The 25665-nt window shown below is 46.9% G+C and overlaps 1 protein-coding gene across 1 annotated transcript; it reads left to right on the top strand.

Annotated features, from left to right (window-relative positions):
• Nucleotides 1–8578: 8578 nt before the first annotated feature.
• Nucleotides 8579–18466, top strand: MAPK3 (mitogen-activated protein kinase 3). Its single transcript, XM_056863864.1, has 9 exons — nucleotides 8579–8819; nucleotides 11530–11712; nucleotides 12727–12916; nucleotides 13024–13140; nucleotides 13742–13856; nucleotides 14361–14492; nucleotides 16090–16199; nucleotides 16346–16484; nucleotides 17976–18466. Exons 1-8 carry the CDS (start codon nucleotides 8656–8658, stop codon nucleotides 16463–16465), a joined length of 1131 nt encoding a protein of 376 aa, XP_056719842.1. The 5' UTR covers nucleotides 8579–8655; the 3' UTR covers nucleotides 16466–16484; nucleotides 17976–18466.
• Nucleotides 18467–25665: the final 7199 nt, after the last annotated feature.

Genomic DNA, 25665 nt, shown 5'->3' with positions numbered 1-25665 from the left:
GCCCGCTGATGTGTCTGAAACTTCAGTCAGCCCCAGACGATATGGGAGTACTGTTTCCTCCCGCCCCCCAGGCTCTGTTGGTCACCTTCAGGCAGCTGCGAAAGAACCAAGGATCTTGGCATGGGAGATTTCTCGATGAATTAATCCATATTTGCATTCAGTCTAGCTAGCAGGCTAATCCACCACCACGCATTTTATAGCTAGTGGCAGAGAGTTCCGCAAGCAGGGTGTAGGCAGCCTTAATCCTTGGTGCCTGCGTGTTTTGGTGAACGCTACACAGCCCGATCCTAAGCGCATTTACTCAGAAGTGAATCCCACAGGGTTCAATGAGACTTTACTCTCCAGTAAATGTGTATAGGATTGCAGGCTGTCACCGTTTGGACAGCTCAGGCAACAGAGCCAAGCCACATGTTACACAGGACAGGCGAAATTTAAGTATTCAACGCATTTTCATCCTTCACTTTCTCACAGGGAGCACAGGGCAGAGATGAACAAGGGATGGTCTGTCGCAACAACCCTGTGAGGTAGATTAAGCTGAAGGAAAACCACTTGATTCCAACTATAGCAAATCACTGGAACCCAAAGCATCAACCAAACATTTTCAAATGAGCCATCCTGAGAGGTCTTTGCAATGGGAATTATAGCGAGACCCACCTCAAAGGGCTCTGCGGAGGATGAAGACCCTGTATTTCTTTGCATGTTAGAAAGTGCTACAGGCATGATCAAATAATTCATGGAGGCACCTCCCTTTGCTGTGCAAGCAAGGGTCCCCCCCACACACAGACATAGACTTTGCACTGCTTCCCCTCCATCCCAACCCAAAGACCTTCCTCCCCCCACCCCCACCCAGAGCTCTCACCTGCAGCCTCTGTAAGGGATGAGCCACACAATGAATTGGAGGCGAAGCCGCTCAGAGCTTTTTAACAGAGCCATCCGCCCTGGAACTGTCAGAGCGGGGAGGGCTGGTCTCTTAAAGGGCCAGCGTGCAGCAAGTGGCATCTCTGCTTGCCGCCTTGTTCTCTCCGGCGCTTCCATCTTCCAGCCTTCCCCCGCCTTCCCCCCACCTGGTTCTCTGATTTTTCTCCCCATAAATATTTCCCACTGTTACGGTTATATATAGTTATCCCACCGTTACAATTGCCTTCTTGAGCCACCTGTATTTGGCAGAGAAGCCGGCTTCCAAGTTGCAAAGATTTCTTCGCCCGAAGAAGAGTTCTGCGTAGCTCAGCGGCTTCCTGCCAGGCCGACAGAACGAGAAATAGTTTGAAACCAGGTTATCTCACTGAACCGAAAACGTCCACAGGGTCGCAGGTTTCCAAGTTGTGTGGAGCTCTTCTGCCAGAAGACTTCTGCGGAGCATTCCTACCCTGCCATTAGCATTGGTTCCTAGAAAAGATATAACCTGAAGCGCTTTAGAGACTGTTTTGTGTGTCTTAAAATCTGGCTGTGTACACTTCTAAACTTTTCTCTCCTCTCCTCATCCATTCACCTCCAAGAAGCCTGTGTGCCTTGATTCCTTAAGAACTCAGATTTTATTCCTGGGCAGGGTGCCCCTTGGGATCCCAGTTTCCATGGAAGTCACCATGCATGGGGCAAAAAATCCCAACTTCACATATACACTGTTGGGATCTGTGCTGGCAGCAACAGACCAAGAAAGGGATATTGGGGTGGTAGTGGATAGCTCAATGAAGATGTCAACCCAGTGTGCGGCTGCTGTAAAAAAGGCAAATCCCATGCTGTCCATAATTAGACGAGGAATAGAGAATAAAACTGCTGATATCATACTGCCCTTGTACAAATCTATGGTGAGACCACACTTAGAATACTGTGTACAGTTCTGGTCACCACACCTAAAAAAGAATATTACAGAGTCTGAGAAGGTGTAGAAAAGAGCAACCAAAATGATTAGGGGACTAGAGCAACTGTCCTATGGGGAGCGGTTAAAACGCTTAGGGCTGTTTAGCTTGGAAAGAAGGCGGTTAAGGGGAGACATGATAGAGGTCTATAAAATTATGCATGGTTTGGAGAGAGTGGACAGGGAGAGGTTTTTCTCCCTCTCCCATAATACTAAAACGCGGGGTCATCTGCTGAAACTGGAGGGTGAGAGATTCAAAACTGATAAAAGGAAGTATTTCTTCACACAACACATGGTTAAATTGTGGAACTCCTTGCCCCAAAATGTGGTGATGGCTGCCAACTTGGAAGGCTTGAAGAGGGGAGTGGACATGTTCATGGAGTAAAGGGCTATCTACGGCTATTAGTCGGAATGAATACTAGTCATGAAGCATACCCACTCTCTCCAGGATCAGAGGAGCATGCCTATTATATAAGGTGCTGTGGAACACAGGCAGGATAATGCTGCTGCAGTCGTCTTTTGTGGGCTTCCTAGAGGCACCTGGTTGGCCACTGTGCGAACAAACTGCTGGACTTGATGGGCCTGGGTCTGATCCAGAAGGCTTTTCTTATATTCTTATGGGGGCTTCCTAGAGGCACCTGGTTGGCCACTGGGTGAACAGACTGCTGGACTTGATGGGCCTGGGTCTGATCCAGCAGGGCCTTTCCTTATGTTCCAATCTCTAGTCCTTAGGGCAGTGAAGATTCTTAGCCATGCGTTTGCTGTCTGATATCTGTGAATGGGTCTATCACATCTGTTTTGGCCTCAAGTAGCAAGGGAATGATTAGCATCTGAGATTTGACAAAAGAAATGCTGAAGGTTATTTTAATGGCTGTGGATGGTCCTCCCCTCCCCCAAGCAATGCACCTGACAAGTCTGTGGGTTGCGGCCGGAGTGGGCAGAGAGAAAGGGGTTTCTAGCTGTAGGCAGCAGAAGTGGGGCGGGGAGCGGGCACAAAAACAGATTGAGGCGTCGCCAGAGTTGTTGTTTGGGGGAACTTCTGCCTGGTAGGAGCGGACTCTGGTCCGGTTAGACCTCACCTACTCTGCTTTGGTTAGACTTGTCCTAGAGTATTGCGTTCAGTTTAAGAAAGATGTAGACAAGCTGGAACATGTTCAAAGGAGGGCAATAAAAATGGTGAGGGGTCTGGGGACCAAGTCCTGTGAAGAAAGGTTGAAGGAGCTGGGTATGTTTAGCCTGAAAAGGAGAAGACTGAGAGGGGACATGATAACCATCTTCAAGTACTTGAAGGGCTGTCATATAGAGGAGGGTGCCGAGTTGTTTTCTGTTGCCCCAGAAGGTTGGACCAGAACCAACGGGTTGAAATTAAATCAAAAGAGTTTCCATCTATTCTAGACATTAGGAAGAATTTTCTAACAGAGCGGTTCCTCAGTGGAACAGGCTTCCTCGGGAGGTGGTGAGCTCTCCTTCCCTGGAGGTTTTTAAGCAGAGGCTAGATGGCCATCTGTCAGCAATGCTGATTCTATGATTTCAGGCAGATCATGAGAGGGAGGGCATCTGGGCCATCTTCTGAGCTTGGAGTAGGGGTCACTGGGGGTGTGGGGGAGGGAGGTAGTTGTGAATTTCCTGCATTGTGCAGGGGGTTGGATTAGATGACCCTGGTGGTCCCTTCCAACTCTATGATTCTATGACTCGCATTTTGGCATGAGTGCCCACAGCAAGAAAGGAGCTGAAAAGCAACTGAATTTGGCCAACTAAGTTCCTCAGGACAAAGACATTTCATCTAGCAGATGCTCTGTAACACACCAAACACAGAGACACTACTGCTACTAATCTGACCGAAAGTGTGGGATGAGCACCTGTGCAGGCTCACAACTTGGAAGCCAGAAGAATTCGCAGATAATAGTTCTGGTGGGTTGTGGACACCAATTTATGATCCTGCCCATACCCTTAACAAGGGTATGCAAATGACTGAAAACTGCAGTATAATTTATGCAAAATCTAAAGGCATAGACCTTTTTAATGAACAAAAATGCATTTATTAATTTGAGACATGCGACAAAGATCTGCTCAAGACAGTTCATAAAATGAAAAAAAAATTAAATCATTAAAGCAACAACCATAAAATTAAATAGAAGTGTAGCTATCTATATGTTGCCGCAAAACCAACAGAATCCAGTGGTACCCTAAAGCAGGGATGGGGAACCTCAGGCCCGGGGGCCGTATGTGGCCCCCGAGGACATTTTTTGTGGCCCTCGGGAGCTCCGGGGCCCTGCTGCAGAGGCGCAGCACAGGGTGGCCCTCCCTGAGGGTGTTCCTGGGGCCACGGCTTGCATGGGCGCTGTGGCGCCCTTTGGACCTCCTCTCACCAACTGACGGCTGTTGGTCAGCAAGAGGAGGGGGAGGGATGCTTCCCCCAAGGCTGCCCCCTATAGCCTCAGCGTGCAGGAACGCCGGGGCACACTGTAAGCCCCTCTTGCTGCCTGTCAGCTGTTGAACAGCGAGAGGGAGGGGGGAAAGAGTTTTTTTGTGGACTCTGGGGGTGGGAGGGCATGGAGCCTGGGGCCAGGTCGTGTGGGGCCGCCGGGTGTGTGTATGTGGGGGGGGGGGAGGCTTTTCTCTCTCCCTCTCTTTCTGTCTCTTTCTTTGTCTCCCTCCGTCCTTTTCTTTCTCCCCCTCTTTCCATTTCTTTCTCCCTCTCTCCCTTTTCCTCTTTCTCTGTTTTCCTTCCTTCCTCCCTTGCTGATCGACTGCGGGCTGCGCCCCCCTGGCACCTCGTTTGCTCGGGCCCACCGCTGGCTGCCCTTTCGCCTGGGAGGGGGGAGGAGCGGGGGCGCCCTCCAGGCCTTCTTGCGTGGCCTCCCCTGGGGTTGCCAACCTCCAGGTGGTGGCTGGAGACCTGGCAACCCTAGCCTCTCCCCCCCCCACTAGGAGATCTACACCTGGTATGGCCCCTGAATGATGTTATAAATGTGCAAATGGCCCTTGGCAGGAAAAAGGTTCCCCACCCCTGCCCTAAAGACTCACAGGAAATGCATTGAAATTCATTGGGCTTAAAGGGCTATCGTTTTTTTTTAAGACTACACGGTGAAACTGGTTTATTGTGGCATGAGGGTTTTTTTTGTAGTCAAATGTCCTCTTCACCTGACGCATGCCTAACAGCCTCCCCCCCCAAAAAAACCTGACTTTAAGGTGTCAAAGGACTCTTTTGTTTGTTGCAAGGTGAATAATGAAGTGTGACGGGAAGGCTGTAAGAGTGTAGGAAGAAAAAAGAAAAGAATCCTTCAAGAGCAAAGGAAGATATCTGCTTATCCAGCAAGGGATGCCACAAAAATGAAAGGGGGAAAAAAACCTCTTTTGTTTAGGGCTCAGTCAATACCCATTACAGTATTAAATGAGTTTAGGGAATTGTGGAAGCACCGATGACTGCACTGGTGCATGATCACAGGGTTTAAAGGTAAAGGTCCCCTGGGCAAGCACCGGGTCATTCCTGACCCATGGGGTGACGTCACATCCCGATGTTTACTAGGCAGACTTTGTTTACGGGGTGGTTTGCCAGTGCCTTCCCCAGTCATCTTCCCTTTACCCCCAGCAAGCTGGGTCCTTGTTTTACCAACCTCAGAAGGATGGAAAGCTGAGTCAACCTTGAGCCGGCTACCTGAAACCAACTCCCGTAGGGATCGAACTCAGGTCATGAGCAGAGCTTTTGACTGCAGTACTGCAGCATACCACTCTGCGCCACGGGGTTTATCCTGTACACATTTGAACTTTACATAGAAATGCCACCGGCCAAACCTCTTGCACGTCACAGACTTTTAGCTCACCGTTCACATTTCTTGCTTATTTACCCACTTACGCATATATCTGCCAAACGAGGATAGCTCTTTGTGTCTCTGATAAACTGGACTGTAATCCACAAAAGATCATGCCACAATAAACCTGATTGGGTTGAGTTCAAACAGCGTCCCGCTAACCGTGGAGCCTTCCTCAAAGGAGTGGAGCCTTCCTCCAATAGAAGAGGGGTGTTCCGCTGGTGGAAAGGTATACCATTCGCAAAACAGACTGTTTCGATTCAACCCTTAGGATTGAATGTGCCCCAAGAAGCCTTTTTGGGGCCACATCCACACATGGTTGGATATTGTGCTAACGCCTGTGGAGGAGGCACCGTCAAGTCACAGATGATTCACGGCAACCCCACTGGGTTTTCAAGGCAAGAGACATTCAGAGGTAGTTTGCCACTGGCCACTTCTGTGTAGCAACTCTGGACTTCCTTAGTGGTCTCCTATCCAAGTACTAATCAGAGCCAACCTTGCTTAGCTTCCGAGATCCCACGAGAAGCAATCATTTGCAACTCAATTTTCTTGTGCGCATAAGACAATCCAGTTGCAAAAGCTTGCTATGGCACAATAATAGCACAATCTAAGACACCTTATTGTACCGAGCAGATGTTGTGCATTCATGTTAGGCAGATTGAATGCTCTACCTACAGCAGAATTGAATGGGCACCCCAAGGGAATTCCATTCTCTGACAACCATCCTACTGGTAAAATTGAGACTATTGACCATGTGTTATTATTCTGTGTGTAATGTGCTTCACTTAGAGAATTGTGGATTATCGCTACTTTGAGAAAGTATCAACTTGCTTTTGAGTCAAAGGTGCTAGCTGATATTTGTCTGCTAGCTGATATTTGTCAAGAAACTGCTAAGTTTTTGTCTGCTGTAATATTTTTGAAGCGCCCTCCAGTTCAGAATTAATAATGTTGGTTATTATCGGATGTTTTATAGTATGGGGTAACTTAAGTCGTTGTATGGCTCAAGATCTCTGGTCAAAGAAGCTTTGTTAATAAAGTAAAAGTATAGCGCAATATCCAATGATGTATGGAAGCAGATTTTGTTTGCATTCTTCCCTCTAAACAAATTTGGTATTCAACAGGTGAACTGGTGTCATGAATGACAATGAACTATCAAGGCAGAATTTCTGGGATCGCAGTATTTTTTTGTCACAAATATATTTTCTTGTCACAAATATATATTAGGGCTAACCTGGGAGTGGAAAAACAATGCTGTACTGCCTGTACTGTGAGACCTTAAGGGAGATGCATGAAATACAAGCAGCTGTTTTTTCCGCCTGCAAGATTTGCATCAGTGTTTCACTTTCGGAGCAGGGTTCTCAAGAGGTGTCCCAAAATATCAGTCATGTTCACCTTTCTCGCCAACTAACATGTCCAAAAACTCAAATATTACTAACCTTCCCAAAGGGCCTGAGAAATTCTGCATCTCAAGCTAGCCTCTCAAAATCATGCAAGTGGATTAGAAATCACAAAAAATGTTCACCCTAATTTTATGATCCTGGAATGCTACCTCCCATTAGGTCATGATTCATAGCAAGGAAGATGATGACATGCACAAAACCACAAGTGGCCCTGAGTTCCACAATTCTTTCTCCGTCCCTCCACAGCACGCCTTCCAAATAGCTCCTTTTATGCAAAAAGGCCACAAAGGCTTGCAGAGAGAAGTTCTTGATGGCTGCTAGAAGAGCTCTGATGTCTGTCACAACAGAGCGACAGGCAGAAATCCCACAGATGAAGCTTTGCTAATTTCCACAGAGATGGAGTAGGTTAGAAATCTAAATTAATAAAATGTTATCTACATACACTCAATCTTCTGTATATGGGATGTATTTAAAAAAAAAAGGAAACCGCAAGAGCTGTCTGAAGGCTGATTGGACATAATAGGGACTACCTATAAACTTAACTGACCTGACTGGGCTCCCAAGTCCCGCAAACGATGCTTGGCAAAATTGCAAATAAAAGAAGGAATCAAGAAAAGCAAGGGCATGAATCAATTTGGTTTCTGCATATAGAATGATGCCGTGTCCCTAAACCCTTTTCCTGGGACTAAGCCTCACTAAACAAAATGGGACTTACTTCTGAGGAGATCTGCTTAGGTTTGGTCTCTAGGTGTGGAATGGCAGCCCCCTGAAGGGAATTACTATCGCTCGGAGCTGACTGACTATCATTTAATTTTTATAAGAAATAAATAAAATTTTCAAAAAACACATAAGTGGAAAAAAGTACGATTAAAATTTTAGTTGCATACAGTAATAGTATTGGAACTTCTATTACATTTTCAAGCTGCTAAAAGGTCATTAACATTTTTAATATATTGTCTAACGTTTAAGGGGGCCCACAGGGCCCACTTGCCATTGGGCAAGCTGACACCCTGGCCAGTCCGCCACTGCCAGCACATCTGCCCTGGACGAGACGCCTCTGTTTGCAACCGCTGCTACCAGCCGGTCCTCCCTCCACAGGAGGGGCGAGCCCTTTACGTCCGCCCCTTTCTGCAAACAGACTCCCGACCGGGATTCGAACACGCGACTCGGCGGCTGGGGAGTCTTTCGGGGCGGGCCTTAGGAGTAGATGAAACGAGCCGCTCCGAGAAGCTGATTGGAGGCGCGCTGAGCCAAGAGGCGTGGCCTAGCGCCAGAGAAGCGCGCGAGGGGGTAGAGCGGGGGCGGGGCGTCGCTGGAGTGGAATGTTTTGGGCGCGGCGCTTCCGGGTTGAGCGAGTGACGTCCGACTCCAATCCGGGCCCGCTGCGGCCTGCTGGACGCCAGCGGGCAAACCCAGCGCATGCGTCCTAGGCGGCTTTCCGAGCCGCAGCCAGCGCGAAGCGCATGGGCAGTGGCGGCGCGTCGGTTTTTTCCCCCGAGTGGGCGCATGCGCAGTGTTCTCGGGCGGTGTCGGTTCCGGGTGAAGCAGTGATAGGAGCGGCTGCAGGAGACGCTTGATCGCATCGGCCATGGCGGCAGCGGCGGCAACAGCGGCCCCGGGAGGGGCAGGGCCCGTGTCAGTGCCAGGAGCTCCGAGGCTGGGGGTGGAGACGGTGAAGGGGCAAGTTTTTGACGTGGGGCCGCGTTACACGGATCTGCAGTACATCGGCGAGGGGGCGTACGGCATGGTCTGGTGAGTGAGCGCGAACTGCCCGGCATGGCCCTGCCCGATGCCGTACCTAGCTGGCTGGCTGGCGTGCCCCACAAATCGGGTTCTCGCGTTCACCGTATCCTCTTAAGTAGACTTCCGCCATATTGTTTCCTAGTTACCGATTCCCCCCCTCCTCCTCCTCCCCCCTCGTGCTTGTCTTTCACCAATACTGGACCCACCGCTTAGATACCCTCCACATTGGTTCCTAGCTGCTGCACCGCCCCACCGAAAAGCAAGGCCATTTATGCACGGGAGGCTTTGCCTTGGATTGGCCGCTCTCTACATGCACATTTCCCCCGTCCGAATCCTCAGAACTCTGTATGGGGGCTTATTGTTGAGTTCTGAGAATTCGGACGAGGGAAATGTGCATGTAGAGAACGGCAAATCCAAGGCAAAGCCTCCCGTGCATAAATGGCCCAAGATTCCCTTTCCCACTCATTGAACTCGCAGGTTTCCTTTGCCACGGATTCATCCGCCGGCAGATGTTTTCTTGCAAATGGCATTGCAATCCAGAGACACGCACCCGGGCCCTGCCCAGTCCCTGTGGTGTTGCCCGCCCCTCCCAGTGATTGGCTGTCGCAGGTCACTGTTCTTCCGTGCCAGTATTTACCATTCTCCGCGCTGGCACCTGTGGCTGCCCAGCATCTGGCTGGCGTTGGGCCAGCCTAAAGTTGTCGGCAGGTGCTTTTTGTGCCTTCAGCGTTTTTGGTGACAAGCTTAGTGGCTGGAGCTCCTCTCTTCTTTTGGTCGCTGCAGCCGTGAATAGAGAAGGGATGCTTGATGAATTTCTTGCCACAAGGCCTGTTAGCAGCACAGAAGCCGTGCTGAGTCAGGCACTGGCTAGCCTTTGGGTCTCTGGTGCTGCTCCTAAATGCTGTGTGGCTGTGAACCTCATTCAGTGCCTTCACTGTTTTGGATTGCTGTCTTTGTTGTAATACCTGTGTTCTAATACCTTAATTTTACTGGTATTACTCAGTGCCCAATTTATGCTCACCTATCTTTATTGAACACATGAAGCTGCCTTATACTGAATCAGACCCTTGGTCCATCAAAGTCAGTGTTGTCTACTCAGACCGGCAGCGGCTCTCCAGGGTCTCAGGCAGAGTTCTTTCACATCACCTCCTTGCCTAGTCCCTTTAACTGGCGATGTCGGGGGTTGAACCTGGGACCTTCTGCATGCCAAGCAAATGCTCTACAACTGAGCCACAGCCCCTCCCCCTGAGGAAATCGTAACACGTCGGATTTGTGCTCAGGTTAACCTAAAACTATAGATTGATGCTAAGCTATATGGTTCCTAGAGCCTTCTGGGCTGTTACACATTTTTGTCTACAGTTGCACTTTGTGCTAAGATACTCTTTACAGTACCCCAGTTTACCAAACCTAGCCTCTGTAGTATGAGGCAACAACTAGGGCCTAGCATACAAGTCACCATCTTTATTTGTTTTTGGAAATGTGTACACTGCCTCTTCATTTACTCAAGGCAACTCACATAGTTAAAAAATAATAATAAAATCATAAGAACAGCCATTAAAAATACCAATATTAAAACAAGGGAAGAGGCTGTTAGACATTTATTTATATATTTACATTATTTACAAGCTTTCTCACTTGGGGTGCTTTCATACAATGCATTTTCAATCCACTTTCAATGCACTTTGCAGCTGGATTTTACTGTGTAAAATGGCAAACTCGACTTGCAAATGATTGCTAAAGTGCATTATTCAGCATGTGTGAAAACGCCCTTGGACTCAAGGTGGATTACAAAATGACATTCAGTGGCCAAAAAAGGTAAATGTAAACATCTTTCATGCTAGAAGCCCGCCATTGAAAAACCTGAAAAAGTTGAACCCTTCTGTTAAAGGCCTATGTAAAGAGAAATGTTTTGGCCTGGCATTTGAAGGACAGTAAGGTAGACACCAGATGAGCCTGAAGGGGGGAGCATTCCAAAGGGGAGGTGCCACTGAAAACATCCTGTCTCTGATTGCCATCTTACCTCTGCAGGCGGGGGCACAGAGAAAACAGCTTGGAAAGAGGATCTGAACTGGCAGGTGGTACAGAAAGGGGAGAGACAGTCCTTCGAGTTCCTTGTCCCTTTAGAACCTTAAAAGAAAGAACAAGCCCTTCAAAATGTGCTTAGTTAAAAACGATGGATCCATTCCGTTAAAAGCTTTGGTACTTGGGACATTCACACTACCAGTCCTCTCATTCCAAAGCATTCATGCCCATCTTATTTGAGACCCGATTTCTTTAGGGTTTTGTTCTCCTACTACATGTCCCAAGGGTTTTTGGGCTGTGTCGTTTTGAAGCTCTGTGGCTTTGACACCAGGCAAAGCACTTGATATGCTGTGTCAAATTGCTGGGCTTTGTATATAACTGTGACTGTACTGTCTTGTTCGTACACGGTGTCTGCTGTTTGTCCCGCCTTTCCTTAAATTGCTGCCTTCCCATTCAACCTATTGACTGAATTCTGAAATTTGTGCGTTCTCTCGGAACGGTCAGGTGGTTTTCTTGGAAAGAGTTCATTCTCTAATTTGCTATTAAGGACTACAAAACTGCTTTCTTAAATTGTGGGCAAGGGGGGGGAAGGTACTTGGCAATTTGATCAAAAATGCTGGGAATATTAAGGAGAAAGTTAAAGTGTGTGTGTGGACCTGACAGTTCCAATGTTTCTAATCTTATGCTTTTCTTGCAGCTCTTCCTATGATCATGTCAACAAGATCCGGGCTGCCATCAAAAAGATCAGTCCCTTTGAACACCAGACATATTGCCAGCGCACCCTGCGTGAGATCAAGATCCTCTTGCGCTTTAAGCATGAGAATGTCATTGGCATCAATGACATTCTGCGTGCGCCTACCATTGATCAGATGCGTGATGTGTATCTTTTCATTCCAAGATGTTGTCTGTTCTGGTGTTGGAACACATACATGAACACATGAAGCTGCCTTATACTGAATCAGACCCTTGGTCCATCAAAGTCAGTGTTGTCTACTCTGACCAGCAGCGGCTCTCCAGGGTCTCAGGCAGAGGTCTTTCATATCACCTACTTGCCTAGTCCTTTAACTGGAGATGCCGGGGATTGAACCTTTGACCTTTTGCATGCCAAGTAGATGCTCTACTGAGCCACAGCCCCTCCCCTGCAGGGATAACCTGCACAAATGGACAGGCACACACGTGGATGGGCCACGTCGTGTCCTGGATTTAGTGCTTCCGTCTGCCTTTGAGGCAAACCTGCAGCTCCGAAGCTTCGGCTGCCACAAAACATGGTTCCTGGGAATAGATTGCGCCCGTGCTCCAGCGCTTATTTTATTTATTTGCATTTTCATTCCGCCCTTCCTCCAAGGAGCTCAGGGTGGCATACATCTGTCTCCCGTTCTCCATTTTTACCCTCACCACAACCTTGTGAAGTTGGCTAGGCTGAGAGAGTGTGACTGGCCCAAGGTCACCCACCAGGCTTCATGGGAAAGCAGGAGGGATTTGAACCTGGGTCTTCCAAATCCTAGTCTGACATCTGCGCCACAACAAGCTGGCATCGCACTGGCTTCCTCTTGTGTTCATACGGTTCCAAGGTGCTATGCTCCCAATGGTTCAGGCTTAAGAAACTATCTTCTCCCCTCATATTCTGTTTGCGTCCCATAATACTGGCCCAGAATGCTGCCTTCATACTGTCACTGAGCCAGCCCATACAGCTGGACTTAGTTGCTGCATGACAATAAAGCCCTTTTCTGTTGTAGGTAGACGTGCTGTAAGCTGTCTGTCTGGACCAGCTTCTGGTGACCGTGGTTCAGCTGACTGTGCACACATGTGCAGGCAGGCAATAAAAAAACTTACTTTCCTTGACTCGTCTCCTTGCTTTCCCTCTGCTTGAGGGGGTCCCTGTTTCCGTTTGCAGATATATTGTTCAAGATTTGATGGAGACCGATCTCTATAAGCTGCTGAAGACTCAGCAGCTCAGCAACGATCATATCTGCTACTTCCTCTATCAGATTCTCCGAGGGCTGAAATACATTCACTCTGCCAATGTGCTTCACCGGGACCTGAAGCCCAGCAACCTGCTCATCAACACCACATGTGACCTGAAGGTGCTGTTCAGCAGCCCTCTGCTAACTTTCGTACAAACCACCTCCTCCCAACCTCTCTTCTGTTGTAACCTCTTTTTTTGCCTTCCTATCCTTCTGTCTGTCTGCAGATCTGTGATTTTGGCCTGGCCCGGATTGCTGATCCAGACCACGACCACACGGGTTTCTTGACAGAGTATGTTGCCACTCGCTGGTACCGAGCTCCTGAAATCATGCTTAATTCCAAGGTAAGATGATTAGGGAGGGGAGGATCTGGGAGTCAGAACTACTGAATCAGGAAAGAGGGTGAGGTCAAGTCTACCAGGTTAGCTGGGAGTCAGGATTCCTGACTTCTCTGGAAAGAAAAGAGAGGTTTATTTAGTACAGTGGAGGAGAACACAATGACCGTTCTTAGTTAACCTAAGGAGTGAGCGCTCAGCCAGTATCTAGAAGGTGAATCTTTACCCTTTTGCCTATGTATTACCCCATTCCACACACCCCCAGTGATGTACCAAGTCATTTCTTGTTGCAGCCCCTTGCTTGCCTGCTATCCTGGTTCACTCTGGCTGACCTTCTCCAGGTTTCAATTTCAGCCTTCTCTTCAAGGCCTTGGGATTGTATTCCTTCTTTCACCCTTTCCCACCCTCCTCATCCTTCCGAGGGCGGTGACAGAATGTGTCACTCTTTGACATATGCGTGATGCCCTTTGAGTCTAGGCCGAGCACTGTTCTTTTGCTGGGGCTACAGTTTCAAGATTCTGCGAGGGATAGAGAATGGCAGGTGAGGACAGTAAAGAGCCAAGGAAGTCCCCGAATCCTGGGTTTTTTCTGTCTCTTTCCCCCTTCCCAGGGTTACACCAAGTCCATTGATATATGGTCTGTGGGCTGCATCCTGGCCGAGATGCTATCGAACCGACCCATCTTTCCTGGCAAGCACTACCTGGACCAGCTCAACCACATCCTGGGTAAGGGGGAGGAAGGAGGGAGAGGTTTTCTAAACTCCGCCTATTTTCTGCCTCAGAGCCAGCGTGGTGTAGTGGTTAAGAGCGGTGGTTTGGAGCAGTGGACTCTGATCTGGAGAACCGGGTTTGATTCCCCACTCCTCCATGTGAGCGGCAGACGCTAATCTGGTGAACTGGATTTGTGTCCCCGCTCCTACACACGAAGCCAGCTGGGTGACCTTGGGCTAGTCACAGCTCTCTTAGAGCTCTCTCAGCCCCACCTACCTCATAGGGTGTCTGTTGTGCGGAGGGGAAGGGAAGGTGATTGTAAGCCGGTTTGAGTCTCCCTTAAGTGGTAGAGAAAGTCAGCATATAAAAACCAACTCCTTCTCCTTCTTGGTCTTTGTCTACAGTTTTCTTTATGCCAGAGACCACCCTCTTTGCAGTCTTGGAAGCCTATGTGTCTCCTCTAGGGCTCTCCCCTTAACTTGCTGCCTGACAGCTCTCTCTGACCTCCCATTCCTCTAGGCATTCTGGGTTCCCCGTCTCAGGATGATCTGAACTGCATCATCAACATGAAGGCTCGAAACTATCTCCAGTCATTGCCCCAAAAGCCCAAGGTTCCGTGGGCTAAACTCTTCCCTAAGGCTGATCCCAAAGGTAAGAGAGAGAGACAAAGGACAGAAGATATGGGAAGTGGCCTGTGTCCCAGCATGCATAGCTTATTATTGACAGTCCCCGTTTCCACATCCCAGGATGACCCTTTGTCTGTCTCTGATTTTCTGAGAGCCCATTCTTAATTCAGAATTGCAGTATGAAACTGAATTGTATCTCTTTAAACAGCACATCTTCTCTGGTTTCTTAATCTATACCCTAACACATGCTGAATTGGAATGTATTTATTTATTTACTGTATTCATAGTCGGCCTTTCTCACCAAGACTCAAAGCAGATTACACCGTGGAAGTCAACAGCCATTCATACAAAAAAACATCTATAAGCATAGTGTAGGTCGATACAGTGTTTAATAGAGGCTTAGATAAAATGTATACCATGGAGTAGAAAGGAGCACAAACAAGTTCAAGAGGACATTAGTTTTGTCCAGACCGCCACAAAAATGCCTGTGTTCATGTTCAGAAAGTCGAAGATTTTTTCCCAAACAATATAAAATCTGGTGAAACAAAAATATTCAAGAAAATAATTTGAGGAGCAAATTACTAAAAATGTAAAAATGAGCAGTATTTAAATTATATAAGAAAAAAACCAGTCAAAGAAGCAGTAGAATGTTTAGATGGCAAAGGTTGACGTGAAAGATGGGAAGAATCACAGGGAAGCCAAATGAGTTCTTGGCTTCAGGCTTCACCATGGAAGATGTTTGGAGAACAGTTTGCATGCAAGCCACTGTTTACAACATCCGTAAACAATGGGGCAACATCTGTGGAGAGACAACCAACTGCAAAGTAACGTCACTGAGGCCAGACGGCATTCAATTGAGAGATCTTAAGAAACTCAAAATTACGGAACTTTTGAAAAGAAATATGCAACTTTTCATTAAAGCATAGTTACATAAGAACGGCCCTGCTGGATCAGACCAAGGCCCATCAAGTCCAGCAGTCTGTTCACACGGTGGCCAACCAGGTGCCTCCAGGAAGCCACAAACAAGACCACTGCAGCAGCACCATCCTGCCTGTCTTCCAACGCACCCAAAATAATAGGCATGCTCCTCTGATACTAGAGAGTTAATGTTGAGTTTTCCACTACAAGTTTTTGACAATTGCTACGCCAGATGACTTTAAAAAGGGTCAGGCACTTGCACAGAAAAAAAGCCTGTGAGTGGTTATTGGACACGATAACAAATGAAATGTCCTTGGTTTGAAGGCAGGAAACCTCAGAATCTTGGGTGCCGGGGTGTTCAAAAAGGGGAAGGCCGTTGTCTTCATGGCCTTGTGGACTCCCTGGAAGCGTATGGTCTGCCCCCTGCTGGAAACAGGATGTGGACTAAATGCATGCATGATGCTAAGAATTACGATGTGGTGGTGCCGCTGGTCCAATCCATGTTAGGTCAGCGCACAAGTTACACGTGGGTCCCTCCCGATGGGACTGGTGGCTTAAGCTGATCATGCCGAATTGCTCTGCTATCCCCTGTGGGCATGCACCATTGTCTCGCCCACTTCTGTTCCTTTTATGATTCTGTTTTATTTCCCAGTTGCCATCTGCTGGCTGAATGCTGACAGTGTCCTTTTCCTTGATCTGTCTAGCTCTGGACCTGCTGGACAAAATGTTGACCTTTAACCCAAACAAGCGCATCACAGTGGAGGAGTCGCTGGCCCATTCTTACCTAGAGCAGTACTACGACCCCTCGGATGAGGTGATAGGGTGCTTCGGGGATGAAGATTTGATGGGATGGGAGAGGCACACTAGGGACTCGTGGGGTTAGGATTGGTGGGTGGGTGGAGGGACAAAGTTTGGGCAACAGGGTTTCTGAAAACCGTTTTCCTTTGTGCCCCGTCCTAGCCGGTTGCTGAGGAACCATTCACCTTTGATATGGAGCTGGATGACCTGCCCAAAGAGAGGCTGAAAGAACTGATATTTGAGGAAACGGCACGATTCCAGCCTGGCTACCAAGGACCTTGAGTGGCTGTTTGGACCATTGGTGAGTATAGCAGATACCCTGGCTTTACCTGACCATCCCCAGATACCCATCCAGCTTTTGTTGCATTTTTTTTGCTGTGGATGGATAGATGGGCAAAGGAAGCATGCATTTTATCTCCCTATCTCTTCAATCTATATGCAGAACATATAATTAGGAAAGCTGGGTTAGATTTAGATGAAGGTGGAGTGAAAATTGGAGAAGCATTAATAATTTGAGATATGCTAATGATACTACATTATTGGCAGAAAATAGTGAAGATTTGAAACAACTACTGCTGAAAGTTAGAAGAGAAAGTGCCAAAGCAGGACTACAGCTGAACATCAAGAAAACAAAAGTACTGACTACAGGAGAATTACACAACTTTAAGGTTGACAATTTGTTCAAGACTTTCTATTCCTTGGCTCCACCATCAACCAAAAGGGAGACTGCAGCCAAGAAATCAGAAGGAGATTGAGACTGGGAAGGGCAGCCATGAAGGAGCTAGAAATTTTTTTGAAGTGTAAGGATGTGTCACTGGCCACCAAGACTAGATTAATTCATGCCATCGTATTCCCTATTACTATGTATGGGTGTGAAAGCTGGACAGTGAAGAAAGCTGATAGGAAGAAAATAGATTCCTTTGAAATGTGGTGTTGGAGGAGAGTGTTACAGATTCCGTGGACTGCCAAAAAAACAAATCAGTGGGTTATAGATCAAATCAAGCCTGAACTGACCCTAGAAGCTAAAGTGACTAAACTGAGGCTATCGTATTTTGGTCACGTCATGAGACGACAAGAGTCACTGGAAAAGACAGCCATGCTAGGAAAAGTTGAGGGCAGCAGGAAAAGAGGAAGACCCAACAAGAGATGGATTGACTCAATAAAGAAAGCCACAGCCTTCAATTTGCAAGATCTGAGCAAGGCTGTCAAAGATAGGACATTTTGGAGGACTTTCATTCATAGGGTCGCCATGAGTCGGAAGCGACTTGACGGCACTTAACACACTCACAATGATTGAGATCCCCATGGCGCAGAGTGGTAAGCTGCAGTACTGCAGTCAAAAGCTCTGCTCACGACCTGAGTTTGATCCCGACGGAAGTCGGTTTCAGGTAGCCGGCTCAAGATTGACTCAGCCTTCCATCCTTCTGAGGTCTGTAAAATGGGTACCCAGCTTGCTGGGGGTGAGGTGTAGATGATTGGGGAAGGCAATGGCAAACCATCCCGTAAACATAGTCTACCTAGTAAACATCGGGATGTGACGTCACCCCATGGGTCAGGAATGACCCGGTGCTTGCACAGGGGACTACCTTTACCTTTTTGATGATTGTGTGCACATATGTAGAGGACTTGCTTTGGTTTTGTTTTCCATCTAGTGGCTGGGATATTCAATTCCTGGGAATTCATAAGTTGAGCACAAGTGATTTGATGTTGCTGCCTTGTATGTGAACTGATCTATAGCTCAACGACTCTTGAGCACTCTGGTGTGACCTTCACGGGGTCTCTTTCCTTGCAGGTCTCTACTTCACCAGGAGATGATTTGGGACTGTACCCAGCTCCCCTACTGGATTATGGAGGGGAGCACAGGATTGGGGGGTACTGATTTGGGGGTGCCCCTGTCGACTTGCTGTACAACTGCGCTTTGCTACGTGGCTGTGAACCCCAGTAACCCATCTCTGGACCCCTTAATGTGATGTATTGGGGGTGAGACCCTAGTGCCCAGGTTGGGGAAGAGGAGGGGCTTATCCCCTCCCCTACAGGAGGGAAAGGAAATGTTCCCCCCCTTTCAGTGAAACAGAAGGGGGGAGTGTCATCTCCTATTTTGGCATTTTATTGTCTTTGTTAATAAACTAATGCTGATTTTTAGCAGGGCCATTTTTTCTGATCTCTTGGGCATTATTAGCAAAGGGAGGTGAACATGAAATCGTGGCTCCTGGATGCTCTGCCCTATAATCCACTGAACCCCAGTACTTTTCCAAAACTGGGAACAGAATCCAGGAATCATGGCACCCAACCTTCCTGTAACACTCCTTCTGAACCCAGGAATCCTGGTTCCTCCCTGCTCAGCCAGGAGGGCATGCCTGTGTGGGGTTTTTTTTTTTTTTTGGTCTGCTGATCAGTGCCAATTTGGAACCCTTGTAATGCACAGCTGATCTTAGCTATCACTATGGATAGCATCTGATAAAGCTGCATAGGAAAGATATTAACCAGGTTGAAAAGCGTGCCTGGTGTGGAGGCACAAATTCTCCCCTTCCCCCCTTCCTCTGGCTTACTGTATTGTTTGAGACGCTGTGCAGATGAAAAAAAAGGAAGGCTTTCGATTTTGTCGGCTTCCTCTCTCTGGAGCCCAGCTTGTGGTTGTTTGCCTCTCCTTCCCCCCACCCCCCGACTTTGCATCATCTGACGTGGACTGTTGCGTACGCAGACTCCGAGGAAACCAACCAGCCTCGAAGACTGCACAGCACTTTTGCCATCTTGCTGCTACGATCCTAACACGGCTGCCCTTTTTAATTTTCCCCTCGATTTGTATTTTAAAAATGACGGTGTGCAGATTTTTTTTTTAAAAAAATCCCAGTCTCGGTTGCTTGAAGTGAATCTCGAAAGGCACAGGATCCACAGGCGTGGCTTTAAAGGAGGGAGAGGCTGGGAAGATGACGGACGGTCACATCTGTGCGTCCTGAGGGGACAGCCCAGTTGCCCCATTAACCCAACCATGTGGGGTGGAGGAGGTGTTTCGGATTCCGTGAGCACTCGAAGGAGCAGGTGGCTGGACTGAAGTCTGCAGTGAGAAGGAAACCACCTGAGCTGCAAGTGATTCTAACTCCCCCCCCTCCGATGGACTAACTTTTTCATGATGTCCTTCCATTTCCACGTACCCTGTTTTTGGGTACCAATTTGGATGAGTGAGACTGGCGGGATCTCTGGGTTTTTGAAGAAGGCAGTTCTTTAAAGCGGAAAAACTGGAATGTGGGATGTTCTGGTTTTCTTAATCTGGTTAAGGGAGGAGGAAGCTTCTCTGAGTGTAACACTGCGTGTTTTGTCTGGAACCTGGCCATGATGACGTGCAATGGGGGCTTCCTGCCTGGGAGGGTTGATGAAATATTTTGAGGGAACTTGGATTGAAAGGGAATTAATGCCTCCCCGTCCCCTTCTGCTTCATACTGTATAAAGACCCTGAAATAAATCATTCCTTTATTCCTTCAGTGTCTGATTTTTATATTTCGGGCAGGAGTGGGAAGAAGATGGGGATATTATGTTGCCTGACAGGGATAAGTGCTAGGGTTTTTTTTAAAAAAGAAAATGATATACCTTCAGCCATCTGCCCCATTAACATTCCAAAGTGAAATTTAGCCCCATATGAAGACAAGGGTTGTTCTTGGCTTCAAAACTGGTTTGTCAGGGTAAATGTGAAACCAAAAAAATGTACAAGTGCAATTAATTGGAAATATTTGCATATTCATTGCTGCAACAGCTTAGTAAACAAGGGTTTGGTGCTGATTTAAAGTTTGCAAAGGGTAAGAGAGCTTGTTGGTCATGAGATAGGAAGGTGAACATGAAGGAAGGGTGCCCAGGATCATCTGACTCGTCACGTGTGGGTGGAGACAGTCTTCTCCTTACGGCTTCCGATCTTGGAGAACTAGAAAATTTACGCACAAAACAAACTTCCAGAAGTATGGAAACCTCAATCAGCATTCTGTATTTCACAATCAGAATTGATGTTATGGTTACAAGTAAAACAAACTGCACATATCCTTTGCTCCAAAACACTGCCCTAGAATTCACCACTATTACATTCTGGAATCAATTACATGATTAGGTAACCAAAGCGGTTGGGGAAAAAAGAGAAAAAACCCTCTTATGAGAATATGTCAATTGCAAAAAAGCTTAAATATTAAAAACTGCATAATTTGATTATGTTCCAAAAACTTTAATTTTAGCTTTTTGTTTGCAGTTGACATATATGAAGAAGAGTTGGTTTTTATATGCTGACTTTACCACTTAAGGAAGACTCAAACCGGCTTACAATCACCTCCCCCTCCCCACAACAGACCCTGTGAGGCTGAGAGAGTGATGACTAGCCCAAGGTCACCCAGCTGGCTTCGTGTGTAGGAGAGGGAAACCAACCCAGTTCACCAGATTAGCCTCCGCCGCTCATGTGGAGGAGTGGGGAATCTAACCCAGTTCTCCAGATCAGAGTCCACCGCTCCAATATTCCCATATATAAAGTATTGGGTCCTTTTTTCAACCTTTTTGGTTACCTCATCTGCTCTGGGTTGAAATTTTCTCCACCTTTTTTTGTCCGTTATCAATGATCTGATTGTCAAACTAATTATCAGTTTTATTTATAAAAAGGCACAGTTCTGACAAACAAGGAAATAAGAGGAACAAAGAACTGCCAACTACCTTGCCTGCGCTATGTTACTGGCACAGTGGCAGAACTTTGCTGCTGAACTGAAGCCCAGTAGTAGTAGTAGTGAGTACTGCCCTCTCCTCTATCCTAGTTTTCAGCAGCAGGAGCGAAAGTGGTCCGGAGAAGTAACAGCAGGGGCTTGAGTTGCTGGGAGATCTCCCTAGTCTGCCATCCTTTTCAATAGCAAAAAGGTGATCCTGACAGCTCGGTCACTTGTTGCTCCAGGTCATCCTTTGCTGTTGAGTCAGTCTGCTTGTAAAAGATGATGTAGAAAAGATCCCGTTAACTGATAGTGACACCACCCTTTGCGCATCAGAAGGGCCTGCGAACTTCCCTTATTGCAAGGCAGAGAGAACCAACCTTGCTGTGAGTCAAAGGTTTATTTCCATGCTAAAATGGCCTTGAGAAACAGCTGCCTTTGTTAAGGCGCACAGATTTAAAATAACTTAAAAATCTTAGAAGCAGACCTGAGCAATTATCAGAAATGTGCTTTCTGCTGTGGACTGGGGTATCTTCTTACGCAGGAAGCCTCCCAAATGGCATTCAAAAACAATTTAGATAGTGCTTGGATTAATGCTACAAAAGAAAGTGTTAACGTGTTGTTATAATGGACATGGCTCAACTTCTCACCGTGCAATGACATAATCAATTTAAAGGCCCAGCAAAACCCTACTATTCCATGTAGGGGAAGCAAACTTTTCTTTGCAGACCAGACTAAGGGGCCTGGTTTGCACTGAAAAGCAGACCTTTCAAGTCGTTTGGCACTGGGAAGGCTTCCTCCTTTGCCACTGAAGTGTCAAATGTGCCAACAACAGAAACTTGTTCTGGAATTGCCTTGTGAGATCTCGTCTGCAGTCCTACCATTAGTTCCTCTTGCCCGACTCACAGTACCTGTTGCTTCTGTAGTTCTCTACCAGAAACATCCAGTGTGTATAATATGACATGGCTGAGATAAATCAGTAATCCTTCCCTTTAGCCCTGGGGATTTCCATTCATGGGTAAGAGAGGTGGCTTTCTCCCATCCACCTCTTGTCTCTATTACAAACACCAGGAGATTGTCCTTGCATAAGCTAACCTGGAGGGGCTGTAGCTCAGTGGTAGAGCATCTGCTTGGCGTGCAGGAGATCCCAGGTTCAATCCCCAGCATCTCCAGTTAAAGGGACTAGGCAAGTAGGTGATGTGAAAGACCTTTGCCTGAGACCCTGGAGTGCCGCTGCCTGTCTGAGTAGACAATACTGACTTTGATGGACCAAGGGTCTGGTTCAGTATAAGGCAGCTTCATGTGTTCATGTGATCTGGGAGCTCCAGATTCTCATCCCTTCTCTGGCACGAAGCGCACTGGGTGCCCTTTGTTGCTGAGAGTGATTGGTCTACCTATTTCACAGGGCTGTTGTGAGGATAAAATGGGGAAACTAAAACTATGTATGTTGCCAAAGAGCTAAGAAAAAGATGGAGGCTCGTCCTGCTTCTAGCCAGTTTCTTCAGGTCCCCACACAGAGTAAGAGGTGGAATATTCCACAGTGCTTCTACACTCTCTACATATCAATCAGAGGAGATGAACTGCCACCTACAGGAAACCACAGGCATCCTGTGAGGAAGGCCACATAATCAGCAATAACAGACCAGCAATAGCTGTACACAGACTACTGCAGAATTAGCACAAGGATCACAGGAAATGGTGTCAACACCAGGGAAAGATGACCTGTAGGGCCAAGGCTTTTGATTTAGCTGGCATCCCTCCATCTCTAAAGTGTGTCCTGCAGTTTTCTTGTGTTCTCATTATCAGCCTGCTTCACCTGGGGAGAGCGAAGTTGTGCTGTGCAACAGAGTGGAGTCTGCAATCTTGGTCAAGCCAGGAAGGTGTGTGTGGCTGCAATACCGTACAACTCCTCATCGGCAGGAACTGTTTCTTCAAGTGTATTTGCTCTCTCTCTCGCAGTTACATAAAGGAGCTCTCAGTACAGACTAGAACACAGGTTACCAGAGATTTTAAATAACTTGAGCCAATGTCATTTTGGGCATTACTCTAGAAACAGCTACTTGTGTTGATGATACAGAGTGAGCCCCAGGGCTGTGGTCTGAAAGCATGAGATGCAGTGATCCTGCTGAAGCTACGCAGGCCTGGATCCGAATGAGTGAGGGATAGAAATGCAATCAAGTTATATCTTTAAGAGACCAAGGCAGAAGCCCACCTCACGAATCCTCTTTAGACTAAGCTACTGTTAAGACAAAATATGGAGAAACAGAATGGTTTCCAATTGGCAAAGGTGTCAGACAAGGATGTATTTTATCTTCCTATCTCTTCAGTATATATGCAGAACATATCATAAGGAAAGTTGGATTAGATTCATAAGAAGGTGGAGTGAAAATTCGTGGAAGGAACATTAACAGTTCAAGGTATGCAGATGACACCACATTGTGTGTGTGTGTGTGTGTGTGTGTAAAGTGCCATCACGTCGCAACTGACTTATGGCGACCCTCAGCAAGGGGCTTTCAAGGCAAGTGAGAAGAAGGTGGTTTGCCATTGACTTCCTCTGCAGAGTCTTCCTTGGTGATCTCCCTTCCAAGGGACCCTGCTTAGCTTCCGAGATCTGACATGGTTGGGCTATACCAGGCCGCCATCCCTGACACCGCATTGCTGGCAGACAACAGTGAAGGCTTGAAACATCTACTAATGAAGGTCAAAGCAGAAAGTGCCAAAGCAGAATTACAGCTGAACATCAGGAAGACAAAAGTAATGACTACTAGGGAATTACACAACTTTAAGGCTTACAGTGAAGAAACGGAAATTGTTCCAAGATTTTCTATTTTTTGGCTCCGTCATCAACCAAAAGGGAGACTGCAACCAAGGAATCAAGAGACTTGAGAATGGGAATGGCAGCCATGAAGGAGCTAGAAAAGATTCTTAGGCGTAAGGATGTGTTGCTAATGACCATGATCAAGATAATTCATACTATGGTATTCCTCATTACTATGTATGGATGTGAAAGTTGGACAATGAAGAAAGCTGACAGAAAGAAAGCCGATTTGAAATGTGGTGCTGGAGGATACGGTGGACTGCCAAAAAGACAAATCATTGGGGTTCTAGATCAAATCAAGCCTAAATTCTCCCTAGAAGCTAAAATGACTAAACTAAGGCTATCATACTCTTGTCACATTATGAGAAGAGTTCCTGGAAAAGACAGTAATGCTAAGAAAAGTTGAAGGCAGCAGGAAAAGAGGAAGACCCAACATGAGATGGATTGACTCAATCAAGGAAGCCATGGCCCTCAGTTTGCAAGACCTGAGCAAGACTGTTAACAACAAGATTTTATGGGTCATTAATTCATAGAGTCACCATAAGTCAGAAGTGACTTGACGGCACTTAACACACGTACCTCCCCTTCTGGAAATGCCTCAAAGCCTCAGTAATTTTTAAAACCGTTCTTTATTGGAATGTCTCCTGGTGACGCTGGAGAGCACCAGCCAGTCTGAGTAGACAGTACTGACCTTGATGGACCAATGTTCTGATTCAGTGTAAGATGGCTTAATGTGTTTATGGACTGGATGTCCTGCCACTGAGGTTAATTGTTGGGTGTTTTCCTGATCCAGTTACTCCTTTTAAGAACACATCTTTATATTCACACCCATCCAGTCCTTCAGGGTGAAACTGACTGGAAATGCCAATAGGCATCCTATTATGTAAGCTTGGGGCTGATATTCTACTAGAGTGTGTGTTTGTATTTAAAACCCTAGCCTTGAAGACAGACAAGCAAAGCTTGAGCCCACTCTGTCAGATTCATGACGTAGGTCCTCACTGGCTGACACGTACATTTTTACTTACATTCGTACGTTTATGAACAAAAAAGCTGTGAACAGCTAGTATCAATGGGCCATACATACAACGGCAGAGAGACCCACCTCATGTGGTGCCGAGTTGTTTTCTGTTGCCCCAGAAGGTCGGACCAGAACCAACAGGTTGAAATTAAATCAAAAGAGTTTCTGTCTAGACATTAGGGAGCATTTTCTAACAGTTAGAGCAGTTCCTCAGTGGAACGGGCTTCCTCGGGAGGTGGTAAGCTTCCCTGGAGGTTTTAAAGAAGAGGTTAGATGGCCATCTATCAGCGATACTGATTCTATGACCATAAGCAGATGATGAGAGGGAGGGCATCTTTTGGGCATGGAGTAGTGGTCACTGTGTGTGTGTGTGTGGGGAGGTAGTTGTGAATTTCCTGCATTGTGCAGGGGGTTGGACTGGATGACCCTGGTGGTCCCTTCCAACTCCATGATTCTATGTGTATCTGACAAAGTAAGATTTAGCCCATGGAAGCTTATATAGAAAGTGTGTCAGTATTTAAGGTACCACAACACACCTGTCTGTTTTTGCTGCAACATGCTAACACAGCTACCCCTCTGGAAGAGTGAACCATACACAAGCCCACATAGAAGCACACATGAAGAGCAATTGCACATCTTGTCATTTTTCAGGGAAGGATCAGGCCTATTCAAAGCATCTCTGCTTTTTTTGTTTTTTGAGAAACATTCAGAGAGCTATGCCGCTCTCTTTTCTTCCAGGGAAAACTGAGAGTTGATATCATGGTAAATAGTGAGCATTGGGATGTCACTGGTTCAAATTTCACTTCAGTCATGAGCCCTCTAGGTAGTCTTAGGAAGCCTTTGTTCTCCCAGCCTCCTACATTTACGATCTCGGGGTAATTTTAAAAGTCCCACCTTACAGGGTTCTTGCAACTATTATTGGGAAGTCACGCAGTAAAATACTCTTACCCCACATCAGTGAAGAAGATCAAACAATAGA

Source organism: Euleptes europaea, chromosome 18 (genome assembly GCF_029931775.1).
Source record: "Euleptes europaea isolate rEulEur1 chromosome 18, rEulEur1.hap1, whole genome shotgun sequence".
NCBI lineage: Eukaryota > Metazoa > Chordata > Lepidosauria > Squamata > Sphaerodactylidae > Euleptes > Euleptes europaea.
Note: the sequence above shows the minus strand (reverse complement) of the source record. Positions and strands in the feature narration are given on the sequence as shown.